This window comes from Acomys minous (genome assembly GCF_964271855.1).
Source record: "Acomys minous genome assembly, chromosome: 15".
Lineage (NCBI taxonomy): Eukaryota > Metazoa > Chordata > Mammalia > Rodentia > Muridae > Acomys > Acomys minous.
The window spans coordinates 70,686,584-70,714,142 of NC_140497.1; the positions used below are offsets into that span (position 1 = coordinate 70,686,584).

Below are 27,559 nucleotides of genomic sequence, written 5' to 3' on the forward strand. Positions count from 1 at the left end.
AGTAATGCCATTCTTTGGGGCCACAGGGGATGAAAATGTGTAAAGTGGCCTCATTCTGTGTCTGTCTTCACAATAGAGCTAACAGGATCACATGAGAATCAAGAGGTGAGTTAAGGACTACCTCCAAGACCTTAGGCATACAGAACTAGAGGAATCAGGACATGATTCTATAAGGCTCAGTTTTTGTCTTTCTTCCTGATAGAGTCTTCTACTTATTTACAAACAAGTTCTGTAAAAACTAAAAGTATTTACTGTCTTTTAAATCATTTTCTGTCTTCAGAAAGCCTTACAGTAGAGAAAAGATTGTGGTAAAAACTGTGGTACATTTACACTATGGAATACTACGCAGCTATTAAAAACAAGGAAATCCTGAAATTTTCGGCAAATGGATAGAACTAGAAATGATCATACTGAGTGAGTTAACCCAGACACAGAAAGACTCACATGGTATATACTCACTTATAATTGGACACTATCCCAAAAGGGATGATGTCCCATGAAAGTCTTCACTTACCAGGAGATTGGGATAGATGCGGGGACTTCCTAGTGGGACTCCAGGTGAGAGATGTATGGAAGAATAGGGAAATATAAGGATCCAGAGGGTCCTAGAAACCTACAAGAAGAACATCATGACAGGCAGATCTGGACCCAAGGAGTTCTGCTCAACCTGCTGTACCAACCAAGGACAATACATGCAGTAAACATTGAGCTCCTCCTCTGATCTAGGCAATGAACAGGACATTCCTCACAGTTATGTGGAGAGCAGGAACTGACTCTGACATGAACTCCGGTGCCCCATATTTGACCACTTCCCCTTGATGGGGAGGCCTGGTGGCACTCAGAGAAAGGATAGACAGGCTACCAGGATGAGACTTGATAGGCTATGACCATATGGTGGAGGAGGAGGTCCTCTTCTGTCACAGACTCAGGGGAAGGGAATAGGGTGAAAGAGGGAGGGAGGGAGGAATGGGAGGATACAAGTGAGGAGATAACAATTGAGATGTAATCTGAATAAATTAATTAATTTTAAAAATCCTACTGAAAGATGCAGCTGAGGAAGCACCTTTCAGACTACCCCAGTTTGGCTCCAGCACTCACTCCAGTGCCACAGAGCCCACATCTTCTGGATTTCTCCAGGACCCACATACACATGTGTCATACACTTATACACACACACACACACACACACACATACATGAAATAAAGCACACCCAAAGAAAAATGCTCACTTTTTAAAAGTCTTGCTTTTTCCAGTTACTTATCCTTTGATCTTGTGACTGTATTGCATCCCTATGCATCTTGTATATGGGCAGATGGTGAATTGCTGGTGCAGTTCTGAACTTCAGAACAATCTTGTCATCAGAAGAAGGAGGAACTAAGACATACCAGAAATGGAAACCCCTTGCAGGCGACACTTGAAACTCCTAATTCTAGTGCTGTTCCTTGTGTCTGTGTTTGAATACGCCTGAGATGAAGGTTTCAGAGCAAGAAAGAAATAGAGGCTAACACTGCTTAGAGCAAACCCATTCCCTGACAGTCCTGGCCTCTGTGTATCTGCAACATACAGGACTCCAGCTTCTGCTTACTGCTCACCTGTGAGGAAGGTACCATATGTCTGGTCTATAACATCTTGGAGTCAAGCATACTTAGTGAGGGTAGGTTTATGATAGTCATTCTCTGCGAATGGATGGATGAATTCTGGTGAACACTAGTACAGTACAAAATCCACAAACAGATTTGTAAGTAAATGGCCCCTGTATACGGAAGGAAGCTCGGAATGTGTATGTCCCTTGAATGTAGACAGTCTGTGAAATACTAACATTTCTGGAAAAAGTGATTAGGTGTCGTCTGGGAAGAGATGACGTCAAAGACTAAATGAGCTCTGGCCTACTCAATCATCTAGTCTGCTCTAACTGTTCATTTAGAAGTTGATTCGCCTTGCCTGGCACACAACATGCCCCCAGTACTGACAGTGTAGTCTTCTGTCGTCGAGAAAAGCAAAGCTTTTCACTTTTTCATTTGCCATTGGGTTTTTAAACAGTCTCAATTCGTGTCAGCATTTGGAACTGAGATTGTACAAACCCATTTCATGTAAGTTCACAGCCCACTTCAGTTTTATCTAGAAAATCTTTACACAACACTGCAGCTCGTATCCTGATTCCACTCATAAAAACATGTGCACTGTGTGTATTTGACATATACATGCATATACACAGAGAACACACACACACACACACACACACACACACACACACACACACACACACACACACTGAAATGGTTAAGGTAAAGCAGACCTGGTCCAAGTCCCTATTCCAGTACTTAGCCTTGGGCAAGCTGTTAACCTCACTAAGATTGCATTTTTTCTCAATATTAACATGTTGGTGGAGGATCACAGTGCATATCTGGCAGTGTTTTATGAATACTAAATAGGTTGTATATGGCACTCAGCATGCCTAACACACAGTACAAAATGGCAGCAGTCTTATACATCCCAGGCTGCTTACACTGTGAGGGGAGAGAGCCTAGGGACACTTAGTGTCACTGCTTTCTGTTTTCAATGAAAAGTTTTATATTTCTACTCTCGAAACAGTTTACCAGACAGCTCAGAGTTAGCAATGGAAATGAGACTAATAGAAATAGATGGCAGCCATAAGACTCTCATCAAATTCTCCCACAATTGCTAAAAACAGGTTTGTTTGTTTGTTTGTTTTTACTTCCATGTTCCCTCATGATTCTTCTAGAGTCAAATGATGCTGCAATGGCCATGGGCATTTTCAGGAAGCTGAGCTGCAGGGTATGTAGTTCGGGTTTAGTCAAATGCTTTTGTGATCTCTTAGCCACCCTCCGTACACAGTTCAAACACTGCTGGCCACCGTCATGCAGTAAAGGCTTCCAGGGGTGCTCCTTCTGCGCGGCTCCCAATGCCTAGTCACTTGGCATGTGACCCACAGGTGCACTGAGCTGACACTCGAAATGAGAAGTAAAGAGAAAAATGAGGCTGCAAGTGTCCATGCCATTACAGACATCAGAAAAAGTGTTCTTCTGCATGTTATGGTATTTGTACCACTTGCTATTGCTTTAAATTTTGCTACATTTTTCTTATCAAAACATATATTCAAAATAAAATATATTACTAAAAATATGTGTTTAGTCTCTTGCTTTCTGTTCTTTTTCTTAAAGAGATGCCTTTAAGTTTCACTGGTTTAGAGCCCACACGCCCTATACCCACATGCCCTAACTATCCAACAAGGAAGTACAGCTCTAGTTTCCTAACGACAGAGGTGAATGAGACGCGAACACACAGTGGCGCAGACATTAAACCCAGTGAGTAAATAAATTAAATCAAAGGTATGGAAAAGTGACCAAGTATATTATTTCCATAGTGAGAGGGAGTCATAACCACTCATATAATCTGTAAAAGTAAAGAAGTACTCAGTCCATGTGGGACACTGACTGAGTCAAGTGCTGCTATTGGAACTCAGTACATCCCATCCCATGTCCTGGAACCTTAGTCACTGGGTTACATTGTCTCCTGACGCTAGAGAGAGAATATGGCAAACACACTGGTCTCTTAAAGCTGATCATGAGTATATATACATAAAAGTGTTGAGTGCTCAGAGCTGCACAAAGTAACTACTACCTTTGAGGGCGGTCCAGATAAATGACTACCCTCCAGCACAGGCTGCCCTGGGCCATTCCTCCTTGTGAACCAAATGCTAGATTTAAATAGGACAAAATCTGAAATGCTGTACAGATACTTGGCTGTTCTTTTAGTGGTTTCTCTTTGTGATAGTGACAGTGGTGGTTTATTCTCTCTCTCTCTCTCTCTCTCTCTCTCTCTCTCTCTCTCTCTCTCTCTCTGTGTGTGTGTGTGTGTGTGTGTGTGTGTGTGTCTGTGTGTGTGTCTGTGTGTGTGTGTGTATGTGTGTGTGTGTGTGTGTGTGTGTGTGTGTGTGTTTGCTAAGATAGAATTTCACTGTCTAGCCAAATCATGCTGACATAACAAACATGCACTGTCATGTCCAGATGTTATTTTTGTTTTGATAGATCATAATGAGTGAGTTAACCCAGAAGCAGAAAAACTCAAATGGTATATACTCACTTATATCTGCATATTAGCCCAAGGGGCCTTCACTTACCAGGAAACCGAGACAGAGGGGAGGACATTCTAGTGGGACTCTAGATGAGAGAATCATGGGAGAATGGCAAAGTAGAAGGATCCAGAGGGTCCTAGAAGTCTACAAGTAGAACATTATGATAGGCAGATTTGGGCCCAGGGGTTCCGCTCAAACTAAGGCACCAGCCAAGGACAATACAGGCGGTAAATCTTAAACCCCTACCCAGATCTAGACAATGGACAGAATACTCTCCACAGTAGAGTGGAGAGTGGGATATGACTTTCTCACATACTCTGGTGCCTCACCTTTGACCATGTCCCCTGGAGGGGGAGACCTGGTGGCACTCAGAGGAAGGACAGCAGGTTACCAAGAAGAGACTTGATACCCTATGAACATATACAGGGGGAGGTAATCCCCCTCAGGAACAGTCATAGGGGAGGGGAATAAGGGGAAAATGGGAGGGAGGGAAGAATGGGAGGATACAAGGGATGGGATAACCATTGAGATGTAACAAGAATAAATTAATAAAGTAAAAAAAAATTACAGAAAAAAAAAAGTAACCACAGTAAGGTAATATATTACTAAGGAATTTTAAGAAACGTATCAGTGGTTAGTAATAAAGCAACTCTTGAGAAACATATAAGATGATAATGATGATGATGATGTAACATTTATTTACATATAATGTTTATTTTAATTGGGTATTAAATTTTATCTCAAACTCTCAGGAAAACTATTAGAAATTTACTGTCCCTCATTTTACGAATGAAGAAACTGAGGCTTAAAAAGATTAAATAACTTGACCAAGACTTTAAAACATGAAAATTATAGAAGCTAGAATTTGAACCTAATACCAAGTAAATTTCCCATCCTAAGACACTCTGAATATGACAGGCACCTAAGCCAGGGCTTTGCATGAAGATCTTCAGAATGGCTTGTAACACAGAGCACTACCCACCACTTGATCTTGAGATCTAGGAAGAACTACCTACCATCTCTAATTCTTTCTTCTCCTTTCTTCTTCTTCTTCTTCTTCTTCCTCTTCTTCTTCTTCTTCTTCTTCTTCTTCTTCCTTTCTTTCTTTCTTATTCCTCCTCCTCTTTCTTCATCTTCCTTCTTCTACTTCTTGCTTCCTCCTCCTCCTCCTCTTCCTCCTTTCTCCTTCCCTCCTCCTCCTCTTTATTCTTCTTCTTATACAAGGGTATTTCACAGGTAGGGAAATGTGGGTAGCTTTGGAGAGAAACCAACATAGTGGATACTTAGATATTACTTGACACCATAGTGGAATGCCAAGTGCTTCATTTAGTGATCCTACACCCTCTACCTTTTCAAACAAGCCACAGAGGCTCAGCTTGAAAGCTGTACTATGGGAAGAGTCTACATAAAAACTCTAACTTTATTACTCTTAAGTCATTAGTAAGTCATTAAAACTTAACATACATCCACAAAAGTGCCTTGATGTAATGACAAGTCTGTCACTGATGACTACTTGCAATGAATATTACTTCATTTTATTAGGAGGCATTTAATATTACCCTCATTCTACTCAACAGAAAAGCAAACATACTAACCTCTGATAATAAATTTAAACTTCAGTATAATAACTCAATACCTAGTGTTTTTCACCATATCTAAGAGTAAGAAACTGAAAGACTTGTGTTCCCAGTAACTTAAAACCTAGATCAGTGTGTCTTGGTGACACACAACTTTAATGCCAGCACATGGAAGGTAGAGACAAGCAGAACTTGGTGAGTTTGAGGCCAGCTTGTTCTACATATTGAGTTCCAGGACAGCTAGCCATACATAGTGAGACCCTGTCTCAGACAAAGCAACCAACCTAGAGGATCTGAACAAGAGGGGCAGAGAGATAACTATCTGGTTTTTTTTGGGGGGGGCACATTTAAACACAAAGGCACACATTCTAATCCCAGACTGAGAAGCCTTGTTTTTGAATGAGAAGAGAATCCTGAATAACAAAATGAAGAAACAGATATACATAAAAAAAATTTAAGCCACATTATAAAACATGTTCACAGACAGTTGTAATTGTTTGTAGAGAAACAGAATTATGAAATAACAAGTAATGAGTGGAGTGAATGAAGAAAAGCCTCAGCCTGGTTCCAAAGACCGTTAAGCACGGCTTTACGTTTCTTGGTGGGAGGAGTGTTGATTTGAAGGAAAAAGGAGTTCATTTATTTTTTTCATAATCGAGTCCAAGTCTACTAAGGGCTCATTCACCCAATAGAAGTATGGATTTTCGTGATTAGCACCAAACATTGTAGCACAGAGAACTAATATAAGCAAAACAAACAGTGATAATTTAGTGGCAACACCCAATAACCAAAGCACTTATAAAAAGCAAGACTTCTCACCCTGGGTTCAGAATCCATGCATTTATGTGTACATAGGCTTTCCCCCTCCTGAAATAGAACACATCTCCATAGCTGGAGGAAGTAGGGGAAACAGAAACAAGAGTGGAGTTCGGTTGCAACTCCCATTAGCCTCTCTGTTAATGCCCAACTAAAGCGTCCAGATTCTGTGGGAAGTACATGCATAGCTCAGGGCTGTCAATACCAAGGGCCACACTCATCCCCACTGCCCCAAGTGACCTACTTCTTGCAAATTCATGTCACTTTAAACAGTGTTAACATTGGTAATATGTTGCTATAGAATCAGACAAAGACAGCCTGATACTTTGCTGGCTGCCTCTATAAGATACACCTTTACAAATCTCTCATACATACAAATTGAAAATATTTCAAATTTACTTAAAGACTATTATTCTAACACTGTCTTATTTTTTGTAGCACTAAATTTTGGAAATAGGGTCCCTGAAAACTGCATTGTTGTGTGGCCTGAGATGAGACATTTAGCTTTCCATGTCTTGGAAGAACAGCACATGTGCAACCACTGAGTGGACACAGACATAAAGTAGGAGACAGCTTTTAGCAGCAAACTCAGTCCTCAGTATTTCAATGCCAGCATTAAACTAAGCAAGTACACCATGACAAACATGTTCTATCAGGAAGACATAAAATGACCTGGTCAACCTAGAATGCAAAGCTTGCTCTTGTCAGTAAAAACTAAAATTAGTTTTTATACAGGTGAAGTCTTTATTATGAAAAGGCAGGGTGCAGAAAAAATAATAATCAAAACTCCCAGTGAATTTCTCTACTACAGTTTTTTTCAAAGTTGAATCGTCATAAGCCTAGGAGAGTTACTTGCCATTCTGGCCAGCTCCTCTAAAATTCTAAATCCCCAACGATGAAGCTACATCTCATTTTAACACAAGAACTATACCCTAGGCTTTTGTATACTACACATCAAATAACTGAGTTTGTTATAGATATAGCGTGCCAGTTTAATTACATATTAACCATATATCAACTGGATCTATATTATTCCCCAACCTTTTGATGATGGCCAGGGATTTATGTCAGGAGCATATGGCTAATAGTCACTTTTGTTTCCAAAATATATTTGTATAAATGAAGTTTCTATACTTCAAAGCCCAAATTCACAAGGAAAGCACCTTCTAAATCTTACTGCTGTAAGCTTGTTTTTCTGAGCTGTTATTATAGATAATAAGAGACTTCATTCCACGGCTTCTATAATAACACATTGTAAATTTTGCACTGGATTTTTTTTTAAACTCTTGTGATGGCAAAACGATTTTCCTCAAAGCTGATTGGTTGTGCATGTCTACAACAGTGCTTAAATGTGATCCTGCTATGAAGCCTCCTGACAAGGAGGGATCTTTTTATGTTAAGTCTTTTGGGTACCGAACATGACACCTTCTTGAAGAGTTTTTGTTTTATTATTAAGAAATAAATGTGTCTTGCTCCTTGGCTCTCTCTGGCTTCAGCAGTTTGTAGTCATTTATACCATAAGACTATTAAGAACATATTTCAAAGATAGGTTAACAAGGTTCAAGTTTACTTTCTATATAGTGCAGCATCTAAGTGGCGTTGGGTGAGTATCAGAGATTATCAACATATATTGTGGAGCCAAATAATGACCTTGTTTATAGATGTTTGTTAACTTTCCTGTCATATTCCATGTTTCTAAATCACTTTTGTAGACTAATCTTTGGATAAAAGTTTCAACTCCTTAGTTTATTTGGTGTTTGTTTCTCTTATAGGTCTTCTTCCAAACTACTCTGACCTTTTTTAACACTGTACTTTGCACATTTTCCCATAAAGAAGTTTTGTCAACAATGTACTAGAAGTATTTCAAAAATACGATGCCTATCTCATTTTCTCTCTGATTTAGCTCTCATCCTAATCTTAAGGCACCGAAGACTAAGCTCCATGTTGAGGACCCTCTCATAAGGGTATGGCTGGATAAAACGGTTAGCACAGCACGGCTGCCTTTAGAGGCAACGCTTTGCTATTCGTCTCATTTATTTGCTCTCTTTCCGAATTTGAGTTTCTTCTTATGCAAAAATCCTTCTTTTTCCCAAAAGGCTTATGAAAGTTTCACTGAAAACATGTTGCTGCTTCGGTGCAGAAATACAGCCTCCCCTCCGAAGCCATGTGACCTGGTGAGTATACAGTTTGTTGTTCTGGTGTTTGCTCTTTCAAACTATGAAGTTCATTACGCGCAGTTGAGGTAAGAAGGACATCAAAACGTCACCAAACATGATTTGATAGTTTAGCCAAAAAAAGGAAGGCATTATATACACACAAAAGAAAATGGGGTGTCTCCTTTCGTGAGAATGCAAAATCTAGAATCACTGTGACTCTACTATAAAGATGAAACGGGTAACTGAATGAGATCAACAGCCTGAGCTTCCCCCAAACCGTGATCCACAACCTAAGAGGCATTCAGAAGGCAAAGCCTCCACCCTCACTTGCTTTTCACCTCTTGGTGGCTTTGTAACCTACACTGAACACGCTGGCTTCAGCAGTTACTTTTCCAAGGGACAGACAACGCTTACATTTCTGTTTCTTCATTCTTAATTTTCCCTAACAAGCCCTTGAGAAAAAGTGCATTTTTACAGGTCAAGTCATAACAACAATGGAAAAACAAATAGAGGAAAAGAGGGAAAATAACACTGTGAAATTCTACAATTTGTTTAGCTAGAATGTCAACTAATCGCTATATAATGTAAGGTTGAATACAGAATCTTAGTAAATTTTTAAGGCCTGATTTTTGAAGTGTACATTCATTGAAGCTGAAAATATGTACAATGGATGCGGTGGGCCTTCCTATGCCTTTCTAAACCAACTTGGCAGGGAAACACTCCGAATGATAAATACTAAGGTTTTTCAAGTTATAAACTATCTCCCCTCACTCCTGCCACCCATCTTTCCTTCTTAGTCTGACTTTGGTCATTAAAGTCTGCTACCTAACACAGAACCACAGTAGGTAGCATCCCTTTTTATTTCTGAACACTACCTGGTAGAAAAGTAAAGAAGCTAGTACCTAACTAACTGTAGAGTACCCAAAGCATAATCATTTTGCTGTCCCAAGATAATATTCAGTTTTTTTGTTCTAGGTACCAAATGTAAAAATGGAGCTTCTCCTTGTGTTTCTGGGTCTGCTTGGGAGCTCCGCCGCCATGCCAGTGAGTCCTGACCTTTATGTTGGCCCCTGCCTCTGTATTCTGTTGTTGCGTGACTCGGGGACAGCTGACAGATTATTTCACCTGAGGCTCTGCATCTCTCCCTCAGTTCCAGATGCCAATGCCCCGAATGCCTGGATTTAGCAGTAAAAGTGAAGAGGTATGTACTGTGCTCTGTGCTGGAGGAGACATGTGCCAGGCTCCTACCTAGGAAGACAGGAAAAGGAAACTATTGGTACTTTTTTTAGAAAATAAAATTTCTCATGAATAGACAAATAGAGGTAAAGTTGAAAATCTTGCATTCAAAGCAAGGCAAAATTTTTCTCCCCCAGGAGCCTACTTATGTGCTTCAGTGTTGACTTAGGTTAACATTTAGGGGCCAGTTTTGTTCACTAGTAAAGAGCCATTTACTTCTACCTGGGAGTGTTAGCAAGTAGAGACTTGGGTATATCTTTAACATAATCCAAAGTAGTTATCATTAGTCAAATTCCATGTACATTAGAAATAGTAATCTTTGTATGTTTGCTTGTTTGGGCATTTTGTTTCTGAGACAGGGTCCCTCTATTATATAGTCCTGGTTGTCCTGCCACTCTCATCTTTCTTTCTTAGTCTGGTTTTGGTAGTTAATGTCTGCTAGTTAGCATAAAATCCCAGTACAATACCTTTATATTTCTGAACCTTGCCTGCCAGAAAACTAAGGAAGCTAGTACCTAACTAACTGTAAAGTAATGTAGACCAAGCTGGCCTTGAATTCACGTAGATCCACCTGCCTCAGAAAGTGCTGGGATTAGAAATGTGCCACTGAAACAGGTATCTTTTTACCATGGAATTATCTGGGTCTCAAATCCTGAATTCTAAATAAAAAGAACACTCAAAGTCTCCAAGTAAATTGTGATTATTTTCTCTTATTCTATATTGATTCAATATGAAGTCTGACTTCAAATTCAGAAACTCGGGTGCTGGATTGTTGGCTCAGTTGGTAAATAACTTGCTGTACGCCAGAGTCTGATCTGCAGAACCCCCAAATTTGGTGACACTCACTTGCAATCCCAGCACTGGGGAGTGGAGACAGGAGGATTCATGGAGCTCTCTGACCAGCCAGTGAGGAAAGAAACCCCAAAATCAGGTAGCCTCAGATACCAATGAAACTCAGTCTCCAAACAGAAGGCAGATCCTCCTAAGGAACAACATGAAGATGTTGGCTTCCATATGCACACAGACAAACGCATACACAAAGCTGTGCATGTGAGGCTGAAGAGATGGCTCAGTGGTTAAGGGCACTGGATGTTCTTCCAAAAAATAGAGATTTGATCCGCAGCATCCACATTAATTGTATGAACCCCAGTGCCAGGAAGTCTGACATCCTCTCCTGACCTCTGTGTGCACCAGACACACACTGTGATGATGTTCAGACATACATGCAGGCAAACACCCACACACATTAAATAAATGTTTACAATGTTTCAAAAACTATACATATACAAAAACTTATATACTCTAGAATTTTTTAATGAATACAAATTTTACACTCCTATGTAATTAGCAAATTGTGACTATTGTGCTTTTAGATGCTAAACTCATTTCTTATGCTTTGTGAGTTACTTGAATAAAAGCTTTTCATCTTATGCCACACTAATGGGTTTCTTTCATTTCAGATGATGCGATACAATCAATTCAACTTTATGAATGCCCCACCCGTAAGTTCATTATACTACCTCTGAAACTTTCTTATTTATATCCAGAAGTTATATTTGTCCTAGCTGACAGAAATGTTAATCACCACCTTGTCTTAGTTACAAGATAACCATGACAATAGTTTCAAGGAGGAAAAATCATCTCACTTGTCCCTAGTGATACACATTCTCCTTATTGATTTCTATTGGTTTTTTTTTCTACAAGTGAACCACATCTACAAATTGCAAATATTCTTTGTGTCTTAGAAAACTTGGTTTTGACTCAATTTTATAGGAGCTACTTCCACAAGTAATGACAACAAAAATAGTATAGTAAATATTATATGATTTTTTGTGTTATCTTAAACAACACTAAATTTGTGATTTTTTTTTGTTGTTGTTGTTGTTTGCTGCAGTGAACACGGGTTATTCTTGTGGTTGTATGCTAACTCGTTGAGCAAACTAAACCATGAACGTCAGTTGACAAAATTGTGGTAGCTCAAAAGTACACATCACTTACTACTTTAGAGGCATTATTAGAGACTTCATTACTTTTTGCCTTAATCCTTTCCATTCAGTAACCATCTCTTAAAGTCTTTACCTAGTCATTATTTTCACTGTTCTTCTAAATTTCTCGTTGGTCCAACTTTTCTTGCTGTTTCAATGTCTGTCTATGAGTTGAAATTTTCACCAACACAAAATCCTGCATCAGTTTCTGGGTTTCATTTGTTTGTTGCGTGATTGGTTTTGGAAGGTTATTTCAGTTTAGGTTATTTTGGTTTTGGTTGTTTTGTTCTCCTTTCTCTCTACCTGGCCTTATTATATCTAGCAAGTCACATGGGTTTTGAATTCAACATAATTTTCCATAAAAATCTGTACACTTAGAAAAACATAAAATTCTTATGCTAGGTGTGGTACTACACCACCAAAATCTCCACACTCAGGATTTCAGAGACAGGAAGATTGGTGTGTGTGTGTGTGTGTGTGTGTGTGTGTGTGTGTGTGTGTGTGTGTGTGTGTGTGTGTTTGGAGAACCATTTAGGGCATCACTCCTTGCCTTCCAGCTTTCTTGACACAGCTGTCTCTCTTGTTGCTTGCACTGAATATAGCAGGCAAAGGCACATAAGCCTCCAGGGGGCTCTCCTGTCTCTATCTCCCTTCTCACCGTAGGAGCACTAGGGTCAGCACACTATTGTGCCCGACTTACACACGCAGCTTCTGGTGATCCAAACTCAGGGTCTCACATTTGTGCGGCAAGCACTTTTCCCACTAAGCCATTCTCCAGTCCATCAAGTTCTTAAATTTTTATTATTGAAGTCTGCCTTTGATTAGTTTGACAAGCTTTCTAGAAAACTGAAGTCGCATTCAGTAAGACGAAATGTGATGAAGTTTTCATTAAGGATCTTAGGATCAAATTTTACTGGATTTTTAAGCTTCTTGACTTGGTTTTGGCAGCTTACATTTAGACGGTGGGAAGAGTCTAGATCTCACCCCTTATTTGATGTTACTGTTCTTGCTACACTTTCAGATGATGCACATGGGCCCATATGGAAATGGTTTGCAGATGCCTCCACAAATGCCTCCACCGTACCCTCCATACCAGATGCCCATGTGGCCGCAGCCAGTACCCAATGGATGGCAGCAACCCCCAATGCCCAACTTCCCGAGCAAGACTGATCAAACCCAGGAGACTGCCAAACCCAACCAGACCAACCCACAAGAGCCACAACCACAAAAGCAGCCTTCCAAGGAGCCACCCAATGAAGCAGCACGGGCCAAAGAGGAAGGCCAGCCACCTCAGGTGAGGCTTGACTAGGAGACATCCACGTCAGAGGCGTAGCATGCCTCAAAAGAGATTTAGAGGTCCATACTTTTCCAGCATACACACTTGCTCCAAAATTCAGCACAGGTGTTGTTATGTAAGGATATGATATTTAGTTATGACATTTATCAAAAGTTGCCTGGCAGGTCAGTTCTAACCTGATTTAGTTCAAAATTGCACAGATACTGTGGCCTTAAAGATCCTTTTAAGACACAGAATGAAGCTGTGGGTTGTGGGATGTCCCTATAATTCCAGCAATAGGCAGGCTGAGGTGGGATCATGAGTAGAAGGCCACCAGAACTAAGTGGTGAGATACTCCTTAAAAACAAATAAAATGTTAATTTCTAGTTCAATCCATTTGTCCACAGATTTCGGAAAGTCCTTGTTTTTAATAGCTGAGTAGTATTCCATAATGTAAATGTACCACAGTTTCTTTATCCATTCTTCTACTGAGGGACACGTAGGCTGTTTCCATGTTCTGGCTATTATGAATAAGGCAGCTATAAACATGGTTGAGTGAGTTCACTCAGAAGCAAAAAGAGTTAAATGGTATATACTCACTTATATCGAGACATTAGTCCAAGGGGTACGGCCCCACGAAAAACTTTACCTACCAGGAAAGTGGGTCAGAGGGGAGGACACCCTATTGAGACTTTAGGTGTGAGAAGCCTGGGAGAATGAGGAAATAGAAGGATCCAGAGGGTCCTGAAAAACTACAGGAGGGTCAGGGCCCTGGGGTCCTCCTCAAACTATGGCACCAGCCAAGGAAAATATAGGCAGTAAACCTCGAACCCCTACCAAGACTAGCCGATGGACAGGACATTCTCCACCATTAAGTGGAGAAGGAGATCTGACTTTCACACAAACTCTGGTGCCCCATATTGGACCATGTCCCTTGGATGGGGAGGCCTGGTGGCACTCAGAGGAAAGATTATAGGTCACCAAGGAGAGACTCAATACCCTATGAGCATATACAGGGGGAGGAGGTCCCCCTCAGTCACAGTCATAGGGGAGGGGAGTAGGGGGGAAGCGGGAGGGAGGGAGGAATGGGAGGTTACAAGGGATGGGCTAACAATTGAGATGTAATATGAATAAATTAATAAAAATTTAAAAAACAAATCAAATGTAATGCAGAATCTCGGAAGTACTAGTAGAAGAGTCGGGAAAGGTCAAGCTTTACCCAGCCTTCATTGTCCACACCATGTTGAGGAAGACACATCGGTGTTCTAGACTTGTTCCCCCATGAATAAATTCACCAGCATCTAAGTCATTTCCAGACCTATACATTGATGATATTAATACTCTTCTGAAACCTCCACTACTTTCAATACTTCCAAATAACTCAAAAGCAGTCGTAACATAAGGCAAGAAGATGCACAAATGGTTTTTCAAGATCTCCTGCTGTGTAGAACAGTAATGGTGGCTTTGGGTTATTTGTTATCATATACATTTATACACGTAGGAAATACAAAAAGTAAATAAAAGGACACCCCTGGGGTTGAAACTTGGTTTCCATCACTCCTCTGCCATCTGGGGCAACTAACTTCTTTGAACCTCAGCTTCTCAAGCAGAGTAGGACTAACAGGGTATGGTTGTCTGAGGTCTAATGGAGTTCCAGAGAGGTTTGATACAAACAAAAATATAAGCAGTCTCCAGTTTTCAAATAATTATTATCAATTTCTGTCCTTTCTCATTTTCAATCTCACTACCAAATAACTTGACTTGTCTTTCTTTCTAGCCATTCCCACCATTTGGCAATGGACTTTACCCCTATCAACAACCACCATGGCCAATTCCACAGGTAAGAACTTCTATAAGCTATAAACTAAAAATACTATTATCATCTAAGACTAATACAAGTTCATATACTTACAGTCAGTAGAAAGTATGAAATAAAATCAAGTTACCAATTACCAGAAAATTTTGTTTTAAAAAATTAAGTATATTTTTATTCAGCCCAGTTGGCAACATGAACAGAGCCTAGATCACCACTAACTAATAACATAACAAATTAATTTTTATTGATTTTTTATATTTTACATATACATTTCTATTATTACACATATATACAATAAAATACCTATAGCAAGAAGTACCATGACACAATCAGGAATTATATAAATGTTACATTCTTAGTGTTTTGGCTATTTGTATTTGACAACCTTGAAGAAAACATCTTTCCTATCTTGTTGCATCTAAAATTCTGAATGTAAACCAGTATCTATCATATCTTGTCATTATCAAACAAATTAATTTTAAGCAGTTATGCTATAATGCCTTCACATAAGGGATTAGTATCTTCAATGAATATCATAATTTAATATAATAGTGAAAGTGACATAAGATAGAGTTTAAAACTAAGCAGCAAGCCATGATTACATTATAATCTCTCCATCATATCTTTTTCCTAAAACAGATGTTTCATTATAAGGAATTTTGCAAAATAATACATGAATTCTCCAAGAGTTCTTGAAGTTTAAAACTAATAACATGAAATATATTTAACTTACTTGAACTTTACTTTAATACAGTTTCTCATTTGTGGTGATTCCCAACCATAAAATTCATTTCATTGCTATTTCACTACTGTAATTTTACTCTTGTTACGAACTATCATGGAGATACCTGTGTTCTCCAGTGGTCTTAGTTGACCCCTATGAAGGAGCCACTCAATCCCACCCCCAGGGTCACGAAGCACAGATTGAGAACCACTGAGTAAAGGCAAACTGTTGAAAACTGCTGCACATAATAAGGATTCAATGGCTGCTCATTTGTCTATGAAACAGGTTTTCCTGTTTATGATTCTGTGACCTAGAGGGTTTAAAATGAGGAACAATTTACTCATTTTTTTCCTTAAGAAGGTGGCTTTTTGTATTGGCCACATTAAAGTAAGGAAACATAGATAGTTCTGGGTAAATAGTTCAAAAGCAACATGATTTTCATGTTGAAATGACTATTAATCTCATCTATATTAATCTGCTTTCCAAAGCCTTGCTCCTTGGTAGCTATCCCTGAGCTTTCACTTCTTTAACTTGAATGTACTCTTATTTTTTTCTAACTTTTGACATTAGTATACAAAATAATGGTTTCATGATAGCGTTTCTGTGCTTATGTGCTCATATTGTGTATCTGCGTTTGTGCAGGTGAGGTGTGTGCACATGTGAATGTGGATGCATATGTCCACGATGTATGTGGAGGCCAGAGGATGATGTTCCTTGTCTTCCTAGGTCACTCTCCTCCTTATTTTTGAGGCAGGGTCTCTTACTGGGTCCGGACTTCACATCTTTGGCTCAGCTGGCTGGCAACCAGCTCCAGGGATCTGCCCATCTCTGCCTCCCCAAGCCTAGAATTACACGCAGACACCACCACACCCAACTTTTTTGTTTGTGAGGGTACTGGGAATCTGAACTCGGGTCCTCAGGTTTGTGTGGAAAGAACTTTACCAATTGAGCTATCTTTCCAGCCCACTCATACTAGCACTTCCACATATATATGCCCTTTTTCTTATTCATCCTCCTCACCAACTGCTTTCTTTCTTCCCTGGCTCCTCTCTCGCTGATCACCTACCCTGCTCCCAAAGTTCCTACTTTAGATTTCATGACACTTATGTTTCATTACTCGTTTTTCCCCTCCCTCTCATTTCCTTTAAGAATTCTTCATCCCTTCTCATTGTCCTTCTTCTTCTTCACTGAAGTACACACACACATGCACATGCACACACATGCACTCTCTCTCACACACACACACACACACACACACACACACGGGGAAAAAACTCTAGAATCCACAAGTAAGAGAACATGTGGCATTTTTCTTTTTAAGTCTGACTTATTTTGCTTAACACAATGATCTCCAGTTACACCCACTTTCCTAGGAATGTCATTATCTCATTTTTCTTTATGGCTGATTAGAATTTGTTTTGTACATGACCATGTTCTTTCCCCATTCATCTGATGATGGATACTTAGGCAGAGTGCACTTGCTAGTCATTGTGAATAAGTTCAAGTATCTCTGTGATACATTGACTCAAAAGTCCAGAAATGGTATACGGGGGTCAAACAGATAGTTGTATTTTTAGTTTTGTGAGTAACTTCCATTCCAACATCCATACTGGCTAAGCCTGTATGTTATCACCGGCACTTCCTAAGATTCCTCTTTTCCACATCCTGGACAGCATTTCTTGACATTTGTTTGCTGAAATAATAACCATTCTGACTATGTTGAGATAGAATCTTAAATTAATTTTAATTTGTTATTCTCTGGTAGTTAAGAACATTCAATACTTTCATAAATTGTTTATTGGCTATTTGCATTCTTTCTTTTAATAACTGTCTCTCCACTTCATTAGACCCTTTACTATTGCTTTTAGTGTTCAATTTTTGCAGTTCTTTCTATATTCTTAAGTAGAGCTGGCAATGATTCCTTCCCACTCTATAGACTGCCTCTTTACTTCAGTGATTTATTCTTTGATATGCAAAAACTCTTTAATGTCATGCATTAGGTCTTATATGTAAGCTTTGGATCCATTTGAGTTGGTTTTGGTATAAGGTGCGAAAATGGATTTAGCTTAATTTCTTTATAGGTGGATACTCAGTTCCCCAGCAAAATTAAAGAGGCTGTCCTTTTTTTTCCCAATGTATGTTTTTTACATCTTTGTTGAAAATTAGGTGTTTGCAGCTCTATGGGTTTCATTCTGGATTTGATTTTATGTTCCACTGGCCTACCTGTCATACTAGCTTTGTTACTATAGCTCTGTGTGGTACTCTTTCTGTTTAGAATTCTTCTAGTTCTTTGAGTCCTTTGTGTTTTTACATAAACTTTAGAATGTTTTCCTATTTCTGTAAAGGCTATAAATGGACTTTTTAATGGTGATTTAATTAAGTATATAGATCACTTTTAGTAATATGATCATTTTTATAATCTTGAGTTTGATAAATCCACATACATGAGAAGTCTTTACATTTCTTGTGTGGGCTTTCAAATTTTGTTAGGAAAACTAACATGAAATATACAAAAGTGTGTTAAATATAACATCACTATTTAATCTTGTATTGTTGTGTTCGCATATAAATAGTTGGAGCCCACTATCATTCAGATATTAATTTTTTCTCTCCTTCTCCTCCCCTCCCCACTCCAGAGATAGTGGAGTAAAGTGATTGCTAAGGCATGTGGGTATTTTTAGTAAGATAATCTAGAATCCTCTTGAGGCCTTATAAATAGTGTTCACTAATGGATTATAAGTATCAATACGTAGTGAGTCTAATGACTAGAAGCACAAAGTTCACAGAACTAACATTACTAATGAACCAATTTAACACACCTCTATCCTTATGAACAAATGGCATCATAGAAAGTGTTTGCCAGGGCTAAGGAGAGAGATCAATAGGTAAAGTGCTCACTGTACAAGCATGAGGACTTGAGTTCAGGTAAGAAGTGGTATGCACACCTCCTAACCCCAGGGATGGAAAGATAAAGACAGGAGAATCCCAGTGCTCAGCTGCTCTAGCCACCCAGTGAGCTCAGGTTCAATGAGAACTCCTATCTCAAAAAACAAAGGGAAAGAGGAAAGATGAAGATATCCAACATCAACCCCCTGTCCCAGCTACATAATGATCTTAATATAAGGCAAGACCTTGTCTTAAAAACAAAAGCAATAAGGAATGGAAAGTGATTTCCTCCTGTGTTCATTGTGTTTTCATCTTTCAGAGGGGACCGCCACCAGCATTTGGACGTCCAAAGTTCAGCAATGAAGAAGGAGTAAGTAGGAGTGACTCTATCACCCCAGTTAGGCTTTACAGTCTATCCACTGCTATCATTTAACCCAATGTCACAGGAACTTAAAATCATCACTAAGGTGGTCCATGCCTTTAATCCCAGCACTCAGGAGGCAGAGACAGGTGGATCACTGTGAGTTTGAGGCCAGACTGATCTACAAAGCTAGTCCAGGACAGCTAAGGCTACACAGAGAAACCCTGTCTCGAAAAATCAAAAAATAAAAATAAAAATAAAAATAGAATCATCACTAAAACCTTCTTTAAGTTGAGTTCCTAAGAAATTTTAAAGTGAAATAAAAGCAAGTCAGTAATCTAAATAAGTCTGACACACTGTTGGGTATAGCAGGGCATGACTAGAGTCTCAACACAGGAGATTGATGAACAGCTTTGTTTCTAAACCCAGCACCATTTAAATAGTGGATAATTTTCTCTACATGTACTGAAAATTTGCTCACATGTTTGCTGTGAAAACTATAAGGCTCTTTGCAAAGTTGAAAGTTGAACTCTAGACAGTAAAACATACCAAAAGAAATTAAAATCATCTTCGAATACTCCCTTTACAGGAAATTACAGTGTCCTTTCCATAGCCCATTGCACAAATACTGAAATCCAGAGAAGATAAGTTGCTATTCAATATTTCCTCCTGGGCTACAGGATATACTGTACCAAACCCAGGTCTTATGATACTATACTGTTTTTTCTATACTTCAGGAAAGTAGACAAATATACCCAACCAGTTCTCAGTATGTTATCAAGACTATGTCTGTTTGGTTGGTTGGTTGGGTTGGGTTGGTTTTTTGAGACCATAGCATTTCTCTATGTAGCCTTGACTGTCCTGGACTCACTTTGTAGAGTAGGCTGGCCTCGAACTCACAGAGATCTGTCTGCCTCTGCCTCCTGAATGCTGGGATTAAAGTCATGCACCACCATGTCCAGTAAGAATATATCATCAAATAAACTAGTCTGGTGGCTGTGAGTCCACCCCTTTGGTAAGTTTGCTTACTCCTAATCCCTAAATATGTGATATGTATTCAGTGAAGGCAGAAATCAATACTTTTGCTGGAAAAGGAATGAACGGGTGTTGCTAAAGTAATGCTGTGAAAATTATTATTTCAGTGATAGCACAGGAGCTTTAAAATATTTATCACTATAAGATACCCAGTTAAGAGTGATTCAGATCATTGTAAACAACTTCACCTAGAAACCAGAACTTCAGATTTTCATAAACAACACCAGTAAGTAAAATAGAACAGCCCAGGCATTAACATAGGCATTAAATCTGTATTCTACAACTTGGGAGTACTGTTCAATTCCCTGTGTGAAATGGGCGGGTGGTAGAAGACCTAACCACCATGCCTAAGGCCACAGATGTAATCCCCAGTACAGTGGGCAGGGTTCAATAACTGTAATAATACACAAATGTCTAAAAAATCACATAGGCTATTAATTTAGTTGAAAATTATTAAGCATTCCCCCACTGTTCTAGAAAACTATAATATCAAAAAGTTCACATGAAGGAATCAAGTGGGAGGACCCAGAAAAATAAGCAACTAAAATCTGCTGTGGTGATGCTGGCAGCAGACGGGAAGCAGACACCAGGAGCAGAGCCTAAGCCCCGCTCTCCTAAGGGAAGTCAAGGCACAGTGCTGACTCAAGCCATGTGTGCTGGGAGGGGTGAGCGTGTAGGTGGGAAGTGGTTAGATAGGATGGAAGTCATGTGCCAAGACTCAGAGAATAACAGTCAGTGTAATTTGCCACCACATCAAGTTTAAAGAAGAGGAAACTTAAAAGAAGAAACAAGAAGAAGAGGAATAATGTTAAATGTCATGGCCGTGGCTCAGATATTATCAAAATTTTAACATTTTTATTATAAGATGTAGTATTTATTAGAAACAAAGTTCTATGTATAAATATATATGTATACATATTTATTCAGTATATAGATATATATGATGCATAAATTCTCATTTGACTCTCTTGACAGATTGTGCAATTTATACTACTCTATTATTGTGTTGTCTCCATATAACAAGTGAACAAAGTGGACTCAGTCAATAGTCAAAGCACTGAAAGTGGTAGACAGGGACTGCAACCTACAGCTGGCATCAAGACATACTGCTTTCTAAAAAAAAAACAAAAACAAAAACATACTGCTTTCTGTGCTGTGATAATAACAAAGAGAAATCAGGGGAGGCGGGAGTAAGATTACACATACAGTAGCAGCAAGCACAGAAGACAGGACAAAGATGAAAGTTTAGATGTAGTTATTAGAGTTGGCAATTAATTGTCTGGGGAAAGAAGAGAGAGAGCAGGAACTGGGGGGCCTGGATTTGAGAGGAGTAATGGTCCGTAGTTGATACTGGGGGATTGTGGGGAGACTAAGCCAGGTGTGGGTGCATTCGCTTGGAATTATCTGAAGCTCTGCCGACTCGGGGGCAGGCTTTTGCCTTTGTGAGGTAAAAGCATGTATCCCTCTTCAAAGCACGTAACTGATTTCTCAACAGCATAGGTGTGTAAAATGATAGCACAGAAATGAGGGTGAAAAAAGGATAGACTCAAAAAGCAAAAACTGAAAGTCAAGATGTTGTCCTGCTGGTAATCCCAGCACGCTGGAGGCAAAGCCAGGAGGTCGTTGCTGGTTTAGAGCTAGATTGATTTATCCAGCAAGTTACAGGCCAGCCAGGGTTTTATGGCAAACTGTCTCAAAAACAAATAGCTAGCTACAATTTTAATAATTATAAAAGTTAAACTGGGTATGGTGGCTCAGTACTCAGGAGTCTCGAGCACGGGGGTTCTCACAAGTTCAAAGCCTAAGCAACAGAGTAAAATTGTGAAATCCTAGATGTTGAAAAAGAGTTTTAGCCTTATGGTACAGGATCTGGGCCTAAAGGCTAGCACTCAGCACCCAGGTGGGAGAGCGGAGCCATCAGCCCACTAGGAGGAATGCGTACGAACGCTTTCCTGCGCAGGAGCTTTCCCTCGTACGCTAAGCGACTCCAAGCAACATGGCAGTAAACAAAAAAATAAGTCTACATTTCTGTCTTCCTTCCTACAGAATCCTTACTATGCATATTTCGGATATCACGGCTTTGGGGGTCGTCCTTATTATTCAGAAGAGATGTTTGAAGATTACGAAAAACCCAAAGAAAAAGATCCTCCTAAACCAGAGGACCCACCCCCAGATGATCCACCCCCAGAGGCCTCCACTAACTCAACAGTGCCTGAGGCTAATGCCACTCAATCAATTCCCGGAGGGAGTCAAGGTGGAAATGACACTAGCCCAGTAGGAAACAGGGGCCCTGGACCAAATGCTGGGAACAACCCTACAGTTCAAACTGGTGTCTTTCCTCTCCCCAAAGTTAATGTTTCAGGACAGGGAGTAACGAGAAACCAAATTCCGTGGAGACCAAGTCAGCCAAATATTTACGAGAATTTTCCTTATCCGAATATGCGAACTTATCCTTCAGGAAGACAATGGCAAACCACTGGTACCCAGGGGCCCAGACAGAATGGACCTGTTCAGCGAAATCCACAAATCCAAAGGGGTCCTCAATGGAATTCCTTTCCTTGGGAAGGCAAAGACGCTATTCATCCAGGAAATCCAACTTATCGCAAACCTCCCCCTCCTACTCCAAAAGTGAATTATCCCAATTATGCAGGAAATCCAGTCAATTTTGGAAGAAAATTACCAGGGCCAAATAAACCCTTTGTGGGACCCAATGCAGCCTCAAATAAACCCTTTGCGGGACCCAACCCAGCCTCAAACAAACCCTTTGCGGGACCCAACCCAGCCTCAAACAAACCCTTCGCGGGACCCAATCCAGCCTCAAACAAACCCTTCGCGGGACCCAATCCAGCCTCAAACAAACCCTTCGCGGGACCCAATCCAGCCTCAAACAAACCCTTCGCGGGACCCAATCCAGCCTCAAACAAACCCTTCGCGGGACCCAATCCAGCCTCAAACAAACCCTTCGCGGGACCCAATCCAGCCTCAAACAAACCCTTCGCAGGACCCAATGCAGCCTCAAATAAACCCTTTGCGGGACCCAAGCCAGCCTCAAATAAACCATCTATAGGAACCAATCCGGCCGCAAATAAGCCATCTACAGGAACCAATCCAGCCGCAAATAAGCCATTTGTGAGAAACAATGCAGTCTTAAATAAACCATTTGTGGGGGGCAATGCTGCCTCAAATAAACCATTTATGAGAAATAACGCAGGCTCAAATAAACCATTTGTGGGAACCAACGTGGCATCAGTGGGTCCTAAACAGGTTACTGTTAGCCACAACGGGAAAACCCAAAATCCAAAGGAAAAGTCACTAGGTCAAAAAGAAAGAACAGTCAGCCCTACAAAAGACACAGGCGGGCCCTGGAGAAGCTCTCAACAATATGGAATGAACAAACCAAGCTATAATTTGCCTCGCCTTGAGGGTACCATGGGAGGCCCAAATTTTAATTTGTTTGAACAACAAGAAAACTCCTACTTTCCAAGAGATTCCAGAAAAGCACCAAGTCCCAATATACAAGTTCAAAGCCAGAATTTGCCCAAAGGAATTGCTTTAGAGCCAAGAAGAAGCCAATTTGAATCAGAAACTAAAAAACCTGAATTAAAGCATAACACGCACCAGCCTGGATACCCTAAGAAAACACCTTCTCCTACAAGACAACATTTCCCTGCTCAAAGAAAGACCTGGAATCGGCGAGTGACCCCTCCACCGTCAAAGAAAGGTCATGGGAGACAGGAAGGAAATTTACTTCCTCCTTCCTATGGCTCTAGAGGAAACATTTATTACCACGACTATAGCAATCCTTACCCTAATGAAAACGCACCATACATTAGAAGCAATGCATGGAACAAGAGGGTTGTCTCTCCCAGTCCTATGGGGCAACCAGAAAATCCACGGTACCCCATGAATTCTCTAGACCAGAAGGAGACGGAGCAGTACAACGAAGAGGACCCAATTGACCCAAATGAAGATGAATCTTTTCCAGGACAGAGTAGATGGGGTGATGAAGAGATGAATTTCAAAGGAAACCCAACAGTTAGGCAGTATGAGGGTGAGCAATATGCCCCCACTCTACCGAAGGAGTATCTTCCCTATTCCTTAAGTAACCCACCAAAACCCAAAGAAGAGTTTCCGTACGGTGAATTCTATCCCTGGAACCCACATGAAACCTTTCCAGTGTATAATCCAGGTCCTACTATAGCACCACCTATGGACCCCAGAAGTTACTATGTTAGTAATGCCATAGGACAAGAAGAAAGCACTCTGTTTCCTTCATGGACCTCCTGGGACCACAGGAGTCAAGCACAGAGAGAGAAAGAAAGTGACCCATATTTCAACGGAAATGTCTGGGATCAGTCAATGAATTTACACAAATCTAGTATACCAAACCATCCTTATTCCACTAACTCGCCTGCTGGGTTTCCAAAAGATCCAACATGGCTTGAAGGTGAGAATTTGAACTATGATTTGCAAATTACTGGCTTAAGTCCACCAGAGAGAGAACAGTTGGCTTTCCCAGACCTCATTCCTCAAAGTTACCCATCAGGCCAAAATGAAGCACACTTATTTCACCAGAATCAGAGAGGTTCCTGCTGTATTGGTGGCTCCACAGGACATAAAGACAATGTGCTGGCTCTCCAAGAGTACTCTTCACCCTATGGTCCCGCACCAACAAAGAACCAAGGACCCAGTCCTGTGTATACAGACAGCAGCTACACCAGGTATGCAAGACCTAACATCTCCCCAACGATTGCCCTACCTAGTCAAAGAAACATCTCAGAGAACAAACTAACTGCAGAAAGCCCAGACCCAAGTCCTTTTGGAGCTGCTGTGCCTACTCTGAGGAGAAACACACCGCATTCTACAAAAAATCAACTGGAGACTGGAAGTGTGGCCTTTCCTGAAGCCAGCTCTTCCCCACCAAAAAATGCACCCTGTCTTAAAAGTGACCTGGGAGGAGATCGGAGGGATATCCTGAAACAATTTGTTGAAGGCAGCAAGCTCAGCGAAAGAACTGCTGACCTGACTCCTGAAAGGCTTGTTATTGGTATCCCTGATAAAGGCTCTGGCCCAGACAGCATCCAAAGTGAAGTCCAAGGAAGTGAGGGTGAGATGCAGCAGCAAAGACCACCTACCATCCTGAAGCTACCGTGCTTTGGGTCTGAAATAGCAAAATTTCACTCTTCTAGCACTGGACCTCCAACTGAGAATGGAAGACAAAGCCTACATAATGGCATGCCCTCTACACCTACTGAAAATCCTAACACTTTGGTTGGGTTAGCAACTAGGGAACAGTTTAAAAGCATAGATGTCGACCAACTTAATGCAGATGAACACGCTACATTTGAATCTTTTCCAGAAGGCAGTCCACAGGACCAAGTGCAAGGCTGCTTACTGCTCCGGGCTTAGGGATCACTCCAGATGAGCATTCTTGGGGGATGAAAAACTAGCAATCCTGTGTCAATGGTTTTGTAACTTCGCTCCCTGAGACATAATTGTCTGAGCTTCTTAATGACCCTAAGCCTTTTAAGCCTCCCAACAGTAGAAATAGCGGCCCAGGTAGAGTTCAGGAGATTGGGCCTCTGGGGCTGGCTGGATCCAGCACTGTGACAAATTAGTGCACAATTCAGAAAAAGCATGAAGGCCATGACCATTCCTGCCTTGAAACTTGGAAGCTATTTGTCTGACCGTCTGAGTTAGCTCTCTCTTTCTTGTTAGCTTGTCCTTTTTCTCTCAAATTACTTACAGTGTCATCTGGTTTTGCATTTCTATAGAGGTCTACCCATCAGTATAGTCCAGTGCACTATAAGCTTTTTCCTTTATGTTGTTTCTGTCCGTTCTATTTTTTCTCCACTGCCTCCTTCTCTCTCTATTAAGCTTTCAATGCTTCTCCAGCGTTCTCAGGCCATCACTTCTCACATTCTGAGGCAGCTCTTCCTCACCACTGACTGTCTGTTCCTTACGTTAAATCCCTCATTTATGTTTTCCTTTCCTTTCAGTTTTCTGTTCTGTCTCCCCATGTGCCACTTTTATCTTTTACCAAAATTAATCTTTCCTCTCTGACTCTTTTTCCTCCTTAAGTTTCTCCTCTGCCCCCTACTCTCTATGCTACTTTGTGCCTTAAGACAATACATTACCTTCACTCTCTTTGAATCTACTCTGTAAATTCTATTCTCTATTTTTTTCCTCAGCCAAACCATCACTGTAATAATACATCTGAAATACACGCTTTTGTTGCTAATTTTCTCATGACCTCTCTACATGGGCAGCCTGGGTAAAGAAACACATTCTAGGAGCACAGAAGGCAAGCTAGTTACCAGGTCATAGGGCCTAGGAAAGCAGGGGATGAATAAGAGAAGAAAATGCCTCTCTGGGACTGAGTGTCCAGAAAAAAAATATTAAAGCTTGCTCTACCCTGTCACCAATTCACAATCTACAAGATCTGCAGAGGACATTTCTAAAAACACTACCTTATGCAGATAAAACACTTGATGTTTATTTTTCTTTACTAGTTCAGTATAAATTATTGTAGCACTATATATTATAACTATCAACTATCATGCTTGTGTTTCATGTCCTTGTAGATTTTCCGCAGACACAACTTCCAGGTATCATGATTAAATAGTGTAAATTATTTTGTAAAGTAGATGTTTCTATATTGTCTTGCTTAGAATATATTTGAGTTTTATTGATATTATTTTTACTGTTATTAAAGGCATTTTGGCCTGTTATCTTGATATTGCTTATTTTGAGTCTGGGGATAAAATTTCTCTAAATTATCTACAGAGTTGCTTTCTATTCCTAAGACGTTTAAGAGAAATTTTCCTGTGAGAGACTTTATATGACCTCAGAAACTTGGTGAAACCGTCCTGAGAAAATCAACCTTGCCCTTGAATCTAGTATAGTGTCTGACCAATAGGAGACTCCCAATAAATGTCTACTGCTTGGCTGGCTTCCAAATGCCTTCACACACTCACACTGCTGACTACTGACTACTCTTCATGTGAGAGGTGTGGAAGGATACTGCATAAAGCACCATGCTTTCTAGCCTCGTGTTCAGCAGCACCTGCACTGGACTGTGCTACCCACTGACAGCTGAAGTTCCTCCCCACCCCACCAGCTTTATACTTTAATCATACATTAAGAGGCACTAGCTTTTCCCCCCCAAGATTTCAATGTAAATACTTTTGCTACAAAATGTTCATTTTGTATTTCACCATAGTGAATGGTGGCACAGTTGTTTTGGCAAACATAGTCATGACAAGAGTGATGAGTCCAAGGCACGGAGTAGAAGTAGTTACCAAACCAGAACTGATATAAAAGTTTTAGTATGCAACAGACACTGTGGACAGACACAGTGGGAAAGGTCTCATCTCAAGAGTCTCAACCATGGAGGGAATGATATGGTTCCTTTACAACAGCTAAGAGAAGTTGCTGAGCTTGCCCCTGAGCAATTCATGTTGGGTCACCTCACAGAGTTCATGATAGCAGCTTGAGGTTTCAAGCCATCCTGAGGTAGTCAATTTTATATAACATCATTTGCCTCCTTGAAGGGAGGCATCAGTGACCATTAGGAATGAGGCCCTGGTATAAG

General features: G+C 40.4%; 2 protein-coding genes across 4 annotated transcripts in view; one reads left to right on the forward strand and one right to left on the reverse strand.

Annotated features, from left to right (window-relative positions):
* LOC311584117 (uncharacterized protein) overlaps nt 1–27,559 on the reverse strand; it is a 34,999-nt gene that overhangs the window by 3,984 nt on the left and 3,456 nt on the right. Inside the window, exons 2-4 of one of the 3 annotated variants that reach the window (XR_014774785.1) lie at nt 10,729–10,864; nt 9,772–9,894; nt 5,143–5,351 (exon numbers count right to left, since the gene is read on the reverse strand). Coding sequence is in view for 1 of the 3 variants with exons in the window: in XM_084758207.1 (XP_084614333.1) it covers nt 5,207–5,351; nt 10,729–10,864 (281 nt within the window). In the remaining 2 variants the exon portion in view is untranslated. Of the gene's footprint in view, nt 1–5,113; nt 5,352–9,771; nt 9,895–10,728; nt 10,865–27,559 lie in introns of those variants that run through there. The other 2 variants (XM_084758207.1, XR_014774784.1) reach the window with 2 other exon arrangements.
* ENAM (enamelin) lies at nt 8,611–26,363 on the forward strand (the record flags this gene model as incomplete). Its single annotated transcript, XM_084758168.1, has 8 exons — nt 8,611–8,664; nt 9,622–9,690; nt 9,797–9,847; nt 11,343–11,384; nt 12,889–13,161; nt 14,921–14,983; nt 18,889–18,939; nt 22,012–26,363. The coding sequence occupies 8 exons, from the start codon at nt 8,611–8,613 to the stop codon at nt 25,372–25,374; spliced, it is 3,966 nt and encodes a 1,321-aa protein (XP_084614294.1). The 3' UTR covers nt 25,375–26,363.